This window comes from Hemibagrus wyckioides, linkage group LG10, assembly GCF_019097595.1.
Source record: "Hemibagrus wyckioides isolate EC202008001 linkage group LG10, SWU_Hwy_1.0, whole genome shotgun sequence".
Lineage (NCBI taxonomy): Eukaryota > Metazoa > Chordata > Actinopteri > Siluriformes > Bagridae > Hemibagrus > Hemibagrus wyckioides.
The window spans coordinates 19,475,093-19,488,259 of record NC_080719.1 but is presented as its reverse complement, the minus strand read 5'-3'; the positions used below and the strand labels follow the sequence as shown (position 1 = coordinate 19,488,259).

General features: G+C 38.3%; 1 protein-coding gene across 2 annotated transcripts in view; it reads left to right on the top strand.

Annotated features, from left to right (window-relative positions):
• Positions 1–13,167, top strand: part of thsd7bb (thrombospondin, type I, domain containing 7Bb) — a 93,020-nt gene that overhangs the window by 75,762 nt on the left and 4,091 nt on the right. For both annotated transcript variants that reach the window (XM_058400263.1, XM_058400261.1), the window contains exons 15-26: positions 633–811; positions 3,570–3,724; positions 5,166–5,316; positions 5,539–5,677; positions 6,836–6,951; positions 7,054–7,168; positions 8,495–8,640; positions 10,442–10,616; positions 11,602–11,775; positions 11,929–12,024; positions 12,492–12,574; positions 12,848–13,034. In XM_058400263.1, coding sequence (XP_058256246.1) covers positions 633–811; positions 3,570–3,724; positions 5,166–5,316; positions 5,539–5,677; positions 6,836–6,951; positions 7,054–7,168; positions 8,495–8,640; positions 10,442–10,616; positions 11,602–11,775; positions 11,929–12,024; positions 12,492–12,574; positions 12,848–13,034 — 1,716 coding nt within the window. The remainder of the gene's footprint in view (positions 1–632; positions 812–3,569; positions 3,725–5,165; positions 5,317–5,538; positions 5,678–6,835; positions 6,952–7,053; positions 7,169–8,494; positions 8,641–10,441; positions 10,617–11,601; positions 11,776–11,928; positions 12,025–12,491; positions 12,575–12,847; positions 13,035–13,167) is intronic.

The window sequence follows — 13,167 nt, the reverse complement described above, 5'->3', positions numbered from 1 at the left end:
ATGAAAACCATTGTGTGTGTGTGTGTGTGTGTGTGTGTGTTTGGGGGGGGGGTGATCTGCAATTGTTCAAAATACCTTCTAAAACCATGAAATGTTTCTAAGATGTGTGTGAATGGAAACCTTTTTACAGGGTTTTATCATTAGTCTGATTGTGTGGCAAAGATTTAAATATGAAGCTTTCTTGCAGGAATAGTGTCATAATTACAAGAAACAAAAAAATTGTATATTAGATCATTTGTCAGTCTTCAAATCGGTTTCACAGTATCAATTGTTGTTATCTGAAAATAATTCTTCAACCTAATACATGTCTACTGCTTTTGTAACGTCTGGGTGATAACTTTGGATAAGAATTTTGACCGGGTTTCTCTGTAGGGCAAAAAGAAAGGAAAACCCTGGAGGCACCGGATGCAGTAGTCAATAAATGTTTGGGGGATTTTTTGAGAAAATTTAAGCTCAGCTAGATGAATTAACCCCTAAATCTATAAAAAAAAAAAATTGTCTTTTAAAAAAATCATTTTCTTTCATATAAGTCATCATAGTAAACTCTGTGGTTCCACATCTGGAACTTGTCATTGAATAATAAAAGGAATTTTGCTTGGCTTATACAAATACTAACAGGTCTGGTGTTCCAGGTGTTGAAGAGGAAGCGTGCACGGTGCCGTGTTCTCTCGACTGCAGGCTAAGTGACTGGTCCACCTGGTCATCGTGCAGCGCCCCATGTGGTGGTGGAGTGAAAGTGCGTGCTCGGTGGTTAAGAGAGAAGCCTTTTAACGGAGGACGTCCCTGTCCGAAACTAAACGTCAAAAATCAGGTGAGAGTAGCGTTGCTCCAGATAAATTTCAGACTATCGTTAATAGGTAGGCGTTTAGGTCTGACCGTCTCATTTTCACTACACCAGTGATTAACCCTGTCTGAGTATTATACACCGGCGATGAGTAGCATTCATCTTCATTACCTGCTTTATTCTGGTCAGGCTGGTGCATCCTGAGCCTATCCAAGTTAAGTCGTGAAGCTTTTTACTGGCATTTCAGTCATATACAGATAATAGAGTACATAATAAAATGAAACAACATTTCTCCAGGACAATGGTGCTAGATTAAACACAGAACTTGTGCAAGTACAGACCTGCACTGTACTACATAAAGTATTAAAATTAATGGCAAAAATCAGTGCAGTGCCGACCAGTACACAGTTTTGTAATGAATAAAGTGCAAGAGAGTAATTCAGTATAGTAAGAATTACAGCATTTGATAGACCTTTTATCTAGAGCAACTTACAGTTTTCCTATTTATTCAACAGAGCAGTTTAGTAAAGAGCCTTGCTAAATGACCCAACAATGATGGGGTTTGATCTAACAACCTTTTGATCCATTGCAGAGCTTCTTAACCACTGAGCTACCCCTTTCCCACATTATTAGCTTTGCATCCAATGCTGTGGATGTAAACATAATTTACGCAATCCAGGGTGAGAATTCAGCACAGATCAGACTCCTGTCCTTCACACACACACACACACACACACACTCATTCACACACTTATCTTATTCACACCTTAGGTCAAGCCATGTGAAAAAATCTGAATTTATTTAAGAAGTCCACTTCCAGAACAAAAATCTACAAATAATTAACTCACCCACTTGTCATCCAAGATGTTCATGTCTTTCTTTCTTCACTCGTAAAGGAATTATGTTTTTTGAGGAAAACATTTCAGGATTTTTCTCCATATTGTGGACTTCAATGGTGCCCGCGAGTTTGAACTTCCAAAATGCAGTTTAAATGCAGATTTAAAGAGCTCTAAATGATGCCAGCTGAGGAAGAAGGGTCTTATCTAGTCAAGCCATCGGTAATTTTTTTAGAAAAATAAAAAATTGTATACTTTTTAAGCTTTCACAAAAGCTCGTCTAACACTAGCTCTGGGATGCAGGTCCGCGACGCGACGTACTACACAATCACGTCGAAATGTCACGCGTGACATAGGCAGTACTACAGACCCAGTGTTTACTAGTATGGATTAGGAGGACCGCGGTCTTTCTTTAAAATTGATCTTTTCGTGTGTGTACCCTAGCTAATGTGACTGCTCACAAATTTCCTTGAAAAAATCCTGAGCGATTAAAGCTGTGGTCACTCGCTCTGCACCTGGACATCAACACACCTCGTACCTTTTTGTTAGTAAAGAGCGTTTGACTTATTTGCACTTCCTTGGTCTTTTCACGTTCACTTTGTAAACACTGGGTCTGTAGTTCCGCCTATGTCACGCGTGACCTTCCGACTTACGAATCTGATGGCTGTAAATCTACAAAAGCATCGGGTCTGTCAGAATACTGTTCATGAGCTGCATAATGTTCATTATTTTTTCAGATTTTGTGTTTTATTATTTCCGGAATTTGGTTTTTTTATTATGTGTATCTCAAAAATTAGTTCAATCTGTATGTCACTGTTTTCTGTCACTGATTTCATGTCAGTTGTTTAGTAGAAATAACTAAACTGGTGAGAGAACATATAATAAGTACACTTTGGGAATTCATGGACTCACATGTATAACTTTCTAGAACATCTAGGAAATTTCTTATTTGTATGATGGTAATAAATGTGACAGGTTTTGTTTGTTTGATTAATTTTGTAATAATTATATGATGATTATATAATATGATGATTATATGAAGCAACAGTGATGATTTGTTCTTATTTTAGTACGGATAAAAATAGATGCATGAGTAACTTAGTTATTTAATTAGTAGTCAGATTGGACGAATGGGACAGGATGGACGAGAAGGCTTTGTTTGAAGTCAGGTGTGTCTTTTTTTTTGTTAGTTACAGTTGTTTTTTGACAGTGTCCCAAAAAAGGTAAATATAACACTGGTGCAAAAATTCCGCTAAGCTGGCAGATTCCAAATGTCTCTGGTTGTGCTACCAGACCTGCATCAGCAGTGATGTGTCCATTTTCTGCGCGTGAAAATAGCAACTGAAGGAGAAAGGAAATAAAAATGGCTTTTGCTTGGATGAAAATAGAACAAGACTTTCAACCATGTCCATAATGTTTGTGTGAGTATAAAAGAAAAGCAGAGAAGAGAACGTGGTGTGAAAGTTCAGTTATTGGTACCTTCTAGCTGCCCCCTTTGACCCTGCTGTTATGTTGACCTGAAGTTTCCGAAGTGCTTTTGTGGTAAAGCAAGTCTAAATAAGTTAGTGTCTCTCCGGAGCTCTCATCCAACAGCATCTCTTTTCTGTCTCTTCTGTTTATATGCTGCGCTTTACCGCCCTTTAAGCTGTGCTCCTTCGGGGCAGATGGAACCACATTAATGTTTTATTAGAACCAGGAGACATTTTTCCCAGCTCGGTTTCACTCTTATAAATAAACCCTTAAACCACTGATCCAGGGTCATGAAGAAAGTTCAAAATAGTTATTAATGGAAACTTTCTCTTTCCTTTTCCTTCTTCTCGGACTGCTTGTACGGACATCTACAAAGGCTCAGGTTAGCGATTCTACTCAGAAGCTCAGCATGCTGACTTGAAATACAAATCTGTGTTTTTGGCCAGACCGGTGTGATTAATCATGTATTTCTTTGCTAGGTGTCTGAGGTAGTGCCTTGTTACTCTGAATGCAATCAGTACAGTTGGGAAGTTGAGCCGTGGTCCATGTGTGTCATCAACCCACCTAGTGCTATCGGCATCACAAGACAAACCCAGCCATCATGTGGAGAAGGTGTCCAGACCCGGAAAATCAGGTGAGCTCACTTCATCGCTATGCCCCACTTGTCGTGAACTGTCATTTTTCTCGCATCATCTCTGATGCTTGAAGTGTTCTCAGCCCCTTTGGGCTAAGCCGGTACTCATCAGTGAGGTATTCGGTGTGTGCTCTGACTTTGAAAATTACTTTCTTAACCACAGCTGTACCTGATTGAAATTCAGCTCTTTAAATAAAAAAATAAAAAAGAGGAAAAAGACCGCAGACATCCTGTCCATGTCATATGAATAGATGGGCTCATAAATCTGTGTTGAAAATGGAGAGCAGGATATAAGACTGACAAATAGATTGATGAGTTCCATTTTTCGTAAAGGACTTAGGTTACAACTGGGGTACAACATCTATGACATTGAGACTTATTTAACATGCCAGTTAGGCTTCCATATCAAATTTGAATTTTTTATTGGTCATAACGTGTCAACTGTCATGTGATAAAAATCCAATAGAATTAAAATAGAATTGCAGTTAAAATAGAATTTAACTGCACAGGTAGGAAAGTGTATAAAAATATATTCATATTGTATATGAACAGAGATGTCGTATGGATGATATGAAATTGACATTTATTCAGTGGAAGGAGTCGCGGAGGCGGATGCAAGCTCAAGTAGAAAAAATTGAATATCCATAATAATCCAAACGTGAGGCAAAATTGAAATCCAGAACACAAGCAGAGGTTAAGAAACGGGTTTATAACATGCAATGGTAAAAATACAGAAAAATAAGAACCGGGAACTGAACTGTGTGCAAAACAAAGAGCTTGTTATTGACAGGCGTGAAGCGTAAATCACACAAAACTGCAGAGAATTCAAGACACGCTGAGGGTTTAAATAGACAGACTAATCGAAAAGAAAACTCAAAACAAGTAAGAATAATCGAGACACATTAGAGCAACAAGGAGTGGCAATAAAGGGGCGGAGATCAGAACAAAACAGAAGCTGTGCAAACAAAATAAACATAAAAACATGCGAGATTCGTGACAATGACTATTAGGAGTAAAGTGCAGATGTGTACAATTGTGTGCGCATTAAGTGTATGTCCTATGTATGTTGTGTTCAAATCCAGTTAATGTACTGAGTGATGAGCAGACGAGGCCACAAGTGTTTTTCTGGTTGAGGTTGAGGTCTCAATGGTCTGCATAAAGAAGCTCCTCCTCATTGTATCTGTATTGGCCTTCAGGGATAAGAAGCACTTCCCTGAGCACAACAGAGAGAAGAGTTTATTGTTCAGATGCCTGAGAAATAATTTAAGTAGGATATGTAGGATGCTTGAGCATTGAATTTATAAAGGGAACATATTTGTTTATAATTTAAAAACATGCTTTAAGAGGAACAACTCGTGAACTCTTTCAACTCTATTTTGTCATCTTTATGATTAATGAATAAAAATGAATCTTGCAGTGCATGATGGGATTTGTACTGCAGGTGTGTGAGGAAGGAAGAGGACAGGCGCATCAGCGTGAATGACTCTTTGTGTGGTCAGGATGATCAGCCAATCACAGCTCAAGCCTGCTACCTGCCTTGCCCTGGCCAGTGCGTCATATCAGAATGGAGCCTGTGGTCTGAATGTCCTATGGTGAGTGATTGATTGACTCTTCTTCTTCTTTTTTTTAAAGTCTCTGAAAGGACAGGACAACCTGACAGTGTTGACTATTATGAGGACATTGTTTCAAGGTCCATACATGAAAAACTGCCTTTCTGGAAAGATTTGATTTTGGTTACTGAGGTTAATGTTAGAGTTAGATTTGGCAGCTATAAGAAGCTTATTAAGACAATCTCTGTGTGTGTGTGTGTCCAGGGCTGTAATGAGAAGGAATTAAGATGGAGGAGTAAAAGAGTACTGAGGATGCCAGGGAGAGGACACACCTGTCCTGAGCTGAATCAGACACAGTCCTGTACCAACAATACCTGTCTCTCATACTCTTACGCTTATTCAGGTACTTATACACAAAAACACACATAAACACACTCCTCTTGCTATAACATTGCTAGTGTTACAGACATATGGTTTAAATTTCATTCAATTCAATTCAGTTTTGTATAGCGCATTTAATAATGGACACTGTCTCAAAAGCAGCTTTACAGAACATAACTAATTAACTAACTAACTGAGGGCATGAAGCCTTTATTATCGCCACACATCACATTACAGAACAGTGGAATTCTTTTCTTCGCATATCCCAGCTGAGGAAGTGGGGGTCAGGACGCAGGGGCAGCTATGATACAGCGCCCCAGGAGCAGAGACGGTTAAGGGCCTTGCTCAACTGCTCCAACAGTGGAACTTGGTGGTGCTTGAACCCCGATCCTGAGCCACCACTGCCCCTAGAAATAAGAAATAAAGAATAAAAAGTTCAAGATTAATATTAGACTTATATTTCAATTTATTTGTATTTATGCCTAATGAGCAAGCCTGAGGCGACTGTGTCAAGGAAAAACTCCCTGAGATGATATGAGGAAGAAACCTTGAGAGGAACCAGACTCAAAAGGGAACCTCATCCTCATTTGGGTGACACTGGAGAGTGTGATAATAACTTATCATGAACACTGAAGAGTGCGATTATAAATTATTATAAGCACTGGAGAGTGTGATTATGAATCATGTCCTTTCTACCTGCATATACAGTCAACAGGTTTGAACAATAGGAGGGCTGAATTGTGAATGGAAATGCCTCCTGATAAAAATAAATAAATAAAAAGGAACAAAATCGGCTTTCTTATATCTTTGGTGCTATTACATAATTTCCCTCTTCCTATCTATCTATCTATCTATCTATCTATCTATCTATCTATCTATCTATCTATCTATCTATCTATCTATCTATCTATCTATCTATCTATCTATGGTGGAAACTAAATGAAAACAATGAAATCAAGGATTTGAGGATGTTCACACTGGATATGTTGATTCTGTTGAAGCTTCACATCACCTCAGAATGTTCCGATACCTAAGATCATTGTAATATAAAGCAGCAGTTGGCCATCTCTCTACAGATGATGGAGCAATCCATTGTCCACTGTAAACAATTTATACTGTGGTATAAATATCTGTATATAAGCATGTAATATAGTAACTTCAGAAATGATATGTTTCAAAGACTGGAGCAGTTGCCGTCTCAGTGACAACGCAGTATGTGGCCAAGGCACAAAGACGCGTCTGCTGAACTGCATGGATAGTACCGGAAAGCTTGTAGAACTCAGCATGTGCAAAGAGGTGATGAACACATAAACACAGTATTCTTTTCTTACATTATACCTCATACATCACTGAAAACTGATCGATTCCCTGTGATCCTTCTCTGTGATCTAACACCAGTGGGGTCCTTCACGAGGGAAGCTGTCTGCTCCATGTGAAGTGAGCTGTCCTGTTGACTGCCTGCTCTCTGATTGGTCGCTCTGGTCCGAGTGTTCACACACCTGTGGAGCACAAAGTAGGACATCACAGTTTACAGTGCTTCTTGTAATGCTGTTTTTTGTCCAGTCTTATCCTACTTCACATAATGTTGTTTTTATATATTTTAGTATGCTGTTGTCAGGACAGCTGCCATATTGTCATCTTAAATTACATACTAATGACACTGTTTTTGTGCTCTAGTGTTTTTTTTCTATTATTATTCATTTTATCACACACCTACACACTTAGTACCACCTAGGAAATGTCATTTTTAGAGGGGAAAATAGTGCTCTTTTATTCAAACGACATGCACAAGAAAGGAATCAGGAAAAAAATAAAGAAAAGCCGTCACTCTGTGGAAAGTGCATGTATGGCAGTGCTGGAGGCTTCAGTGTAGCGTGGGTGAAGGCAGAAAGGCAGACCCCAGGAGAGTGACTTGGGCTCAGCAGGTTGGGGAGCGGCGTCCTCTTCAGGCCGTCAACTCTGAAAACACAGCCAAAGACAGCATGTAGCATTAGGCATCATCCAAAACTCAAATCTTACCGCCCCCTACTTCTGAGCCTGGCTCCCTCCAAGGGTCTTCTCCGGGAGGGTGAAGACTAAGGGAGTGCTCCAGTTTTTGGTGGGCTTTCAGCCACCCCGCCTTGCAGCCACACTCAGATGCGCTGGCCTTGGTGCTGAAATGCCGCTGTTTGTTCAGCACTGCTGTTTCAGATGGGCAAGGTGCGGTTTTGTGTGGCTTGCGTGTGGTGGAGTGTGTGCACTACGGTCACAATATTAATATACAATGTGTGCAATGCAAATGTCCAGTCTTATTTAGGGTCATTTAAAGATATTTGCAAATTGTATTGTTGTGTAGAAGCTGATGCGAGGGTTAAGTATCTGTCGGTCAACAAATTAACCCATTTTCTGATTTTTCTCACATTTGCACTTTAATAACTGTTACTAAAAGCACTCTGCTAGCTAACAGCTCAAGCTGCGATGACTTCAGAACTCCATTGTTCAGTTTGCGATCAGAGCTTATTAATAGTCCACGCATAAGCCTTCCTTAAGTCAACTGAAAATTGAAATTAATTGCAGAAATGTGAATTTACCGTATGCTGTTCATTTGTAGGGGGATTTGCACTTTTATTTGTCTGTCTGGTATGTACTTAAGAACTTAAAAAAGTAATACCTTTCACGTCACATAGAGTTGTAATCCTCTAAAGTATTGACTCATTATGATTTAATTAAAACCTGTTACATCGACACGTGTCTTCATTTACCCCATGGAGGAAACTTTGCTCCAGGTGCTCATTACAGTGAACTGCATATATAATGCTGTTGCTCCTGGGAGTATAGTGTGTGTGTGTGTGTGTGTCAGGTCAGATGACACGTTCCAGATTAGTTCTACATCAGGCAGGAGAAGGTGGAAGGCCCTGTCCTTCTCAGCTCTCTCAAACAAAACCGTGTCCCATTCGGCCCTGTTACAGCTGGATGCTGGGAGACTGGAACTCCTGCAGAGTGGAGGTACAAGCACAATTCCTGTTGTACAGAATACAGACTCACGGAAAGCACACAAACTGAAACTTAAGTATATGCCTGCTCATTCATACAGTCATTCCATCAGCAAAATATTTTGTTGTTTTTTTCGTTGTTTCTGCCACACTGTAAACTCAAAAGAGCGATGAGCGAAAACCACAGGAGATCAGCACTTTCTGAAATACACAAACCTCAAATCTCATCTGAATCCAAAATCAATGACATCACAATCCCTCCCTCCTTTTATCTATCATTAGATGGGAGCACTGAATGCGGCTCATCAGCTGTATCTGCATGATTTTATATGTTGTGCTGCTGCCACATGATTGACTGAGAAGATGTGCAGGTGTTCCTAATTAATCGACCAGTGAATGTATGCGATGATGATAATTTTACACTTGATTAGTATAGGTCTGATTTAACAGAACACTATAGAGACAAAAGTGCTTAAAAATGAGTATTTGAAGTTGTGTTGTGTATATAGTCTGGAGTATTAATGTACGATTTTTTTGTACTTGGGAAATGAGGGACAAAAATTAAATAAAAAATTTAAAGTGACACTTTTTATGATAAATTAGTTTGATGTTGCACAATTTAGGAACATAGCAAAATAGCTTGTGAGATAAAAATATTGGGGACAAATATGTGATTACAGTGGGGCAAAATTTCTATCTATTTCTTTCTACCTATTTCTATCTAAAAGATCTATATATTCTAGAGTATATATATATATATATATATATATATATATATATATATATATATATATATATATATATAAGCATATATAAGTATTCCTTGACTGATTGATTGATTGATTGATTGATTGATTGATTGAGTAAATTAATGGCTGATGAATTGATTGATGGAATGATGGATTGATTGATTGATTGGTTGATTGATTCATTGGTTGGTTGGTTAGTTGGTTGAATGAATGAATGAATGAATGAATGAATGAATGATTGAATGAATGAATGAATGAATGAATGAATGAATGAATGAATGAATGAATGAATGAATGATTCATTCATTCATTCATTCATTCATTCATTCATTAAAAAAAAAAGTTCTAAAGTTGGGGACAGATTTGTGTGTGTGCATGTGTTTTGGTGGCACTCTAAAAGGACATACTGGAATTGTTTTGAGTTTCAAAGAAGTTAGTTTCTTCAAAATAAATGACTGATTACACTCTTACATAGTGCAGTAGTAATAATGCAATAGCGAAGTAGATACACCCAATAAATCTTTCTAGCTCTAATCTCATACGACTCCACTGCAGTCATAAAAGTCCAAAATGAGAAAATAGCAAATGTAAAATAAAGCAGAATGTGTCAGTAAATACTACTATAACTCGAGATGTAAACTGGTGTGTCAGTGATGAAATATTTTCAATGCCTAAGCAATAATGTGCCACAGGGGGAATCTATCCTACAAGAGTAGATTTGACATCCAGAAAGAGTTTCAAGTACATTGTAAGTAAAAAAAAAAAAAAGAAAGAAAAAAAGAAAGAAAAGTGGACTAGACTTCAATATGTGTCATTCACCTGGACATATGGATAAAAAAAAAGATTTATTTGAACCACAGATGTCTTTTAATTAAGGCTTTAAAGGTAAAGTATCAGATGCACCTTTCTAGGTAAAAGATACATACTTGTATTTTAGTGCAAACATTTTTTTTTTCTGAGAGTGTAGAAGAACCTAATGACCCTTAATACTCTTGAATAGAACCATTTCATATATATAATGAAGTCTTGATCATAATAAACATGCCAGTGTGTGTATATATTCAGGGTGCGGAGTGTGGTGATGGGGTGAAAGAGAGGAACGTGTCCTGTGTGGTGCACTGGGGTTCTCTTTCCGGGCCTCCTTATCCCAAAGCTGTGCAGGAGGAGCACTGTGTGGAGAACGGATTAAACAAAGCCATGACGACAGAGCTTCATCAGCCCTGCTCTATCCCCTGTCCAGGTCAAAAACCCTAATACACCTTCACTACTTACACATTATCATGGAAAAGAAAAAGACTGATAGGTTTCCATATGAGGTACAGCTGCTGATGCCTCAGAGAATAAGCGCTTATTGTTTTCCTAACTTGACAGCAAGGCTAATATTTTATAATATTCTCTTATTATTAGCATATAGAAGGACACACAGTACATTTGCATGATCATTAAACACCAAAAAAGAAAGTCAAAGTCTTTCTTTCTTTCTTTCTTTTTCACAGTACAGTACATCTGCATCATCATTAAACACCAAATATTCATATGTGTAACAGAACTTACAGAATAGAGTAGCAAGCTACCTAAACACAGCAATTTTACCTGCTAGTCAGTTTAGCTAATGCCTCCTCTCCAACAAATTGCTTGCAAGCTAGCTAAGCAGTGCTTATTATATTGTAAACCAGTAGGCAAGTTAAATTTGTTCAATTTTGCTTATATTAACTTTGTATTAGTAAGATTATTAGTAAAGTTTGCTAGCAAATTATTTAACAATAATTAGCCCTCGCACCCACATATTGGTGCTTTTTTTTGTCAGGGACTTACAAAATTAGTATTATTTGAGTTCTGTAACAAAGGTGAATGGTTGGGGGGTTCATTTTGTGATTAAACAACAACTAAAACACTTCCATTGTCATTATTATTAATATTAACAAATGTGTATTCCACTAATTAATAGAAAACTTGACATGTTAGTCAAGTCCATTAACGCTGTATATTATAGCGCTATAATATTTTCATTTATGTTAAAGATTGCAACTGAGGTCAGATAAAACATATTTCTTTTATCACCCAGGTGCAAATAATTTCTGTCTAAATACTATTTAGGTTCATAAACAGATAGATACTCCATGTTCATAGATGTGAAGATATAGATAATAAAATCATCTTATTTAATTTGATGAAGCTTTTAGCATCATCTTGAATCACTTTGCTTACTTGTCACATCTCATCAGGAGACTGTCATCTGACCAGCTGGTCACCCTGGAGTGTGTGCCAGCTGCTTTGTCTGGATGGACGGAGCTTTGAGATGTTGGGGCATCAGGCTCGATCCAGAGCAGTGATTGTCCAGGTGCCAGAGAACAAGGCCTCCTGTCCGAGTCAAGTCTACGAAACACGACCGTGCCAACGTGAGTGGTTAGTGGTGTCAGCCAGATGGGGGAATTACCAAGATGGCATTATGCAAGATGCCAGAAAGTGCTGGATAGCTATGAAATTAACATTAATACACATTCATTAAGTAGTGTATACTTACTGACATTTTTGTATGTGTCCATGTGCAGGAGGAACCTGCCTCAGTTATGAATGGGTCACAGGCGACTGGAAAGAAAATCAGAGAGCAGTGTGGTGTCAGCGCTCTGACGGGGTTAATGTCACTGGTAGAAATGCTATTTGCATATTATTGAAGTATTTCATATAGTGAAAGTCACATTCGTGTTTCCTAGAGATGCTGCATGTGAGCTGAGGATTCTGAATTCAGCCATTACAGTAGAGAGAAAGCCTAAAATTGTTCAAATGTGCAGGTTGTCATTTTAAGAGCTTCCAGAAGTCATAGAATTTCAAAGCACTCAAAATACAGTGAAGCATGAAGCATGGTGGCGGTAGCATCATATTTGCCTCTTGCTTCATTTTCTGACTAATTTCTCTGACTGGTTTCTGAAGAAGCTGTGGTTCAGTGCGAAGAGGGTTTTTTCAATGTTTTAAGCTCAAATTAAAGTCATTTTGCAGCTCTAAAAAACACCAACTGTTCTTTTACAGTGCATATTTCTATCAAACACAGATTAATACATGAATTGATTATTTGATGAAGGAGTGAATGATCATTGTAATGTATTTTTCTTGTTAGGAGGGTGTTTTCTCCAGACTAAACCCTCTACTGTGCATCAGTGCAGTCCAGCATGTAACAAGCCCTTCTCCTTCTGTACACAGGTAACCAATACTGTTTTTTTTATTACTTTATTTTTAACACATTTCACATCTTGCCACATGGTTGTTTGGAATATTAAAATAAGTAAGTGTACAGATATTGTTTCATCAACATCAGGTTATTGTTATGTAAGCAAACTTGTGATAGCAGTCTTCTCACTTAGAAATGCCTGGTATTCCATGCAAAGCACACTAATCTCACTCTCTCTCTCTCTCTCTCTCTCTCTCTTTCTCTCTCTTTCTTTCTTTCTTTCTTTCTTTCTTTCTTCCTGTCAGAGTGGTATGTGTGGCTGTGAGAAGGGCTTCACCGAGGTCATGACTTCTAATGGTTTCCTGGATTACTGTACGAAAACCCCAGGGTCGGACTATAAGAATTCGAACGCAAAGAGAAGCGGCGGCCGTCTGAGGCGTCTACACGAGCAGAATGAGAACAGAGCCTGGACTCTGCAGCCACTCGGACCTGGTAAAAAAATCTACATTCATCTCCCTACACTACTGCACTGTTTCTAATGTACTATCCTGTATATTTTTCCCTGTATTAAACACATCGGGATTCTGGACGATTTTCTAGTTTTTCATCATTTCTGCTGTTTACA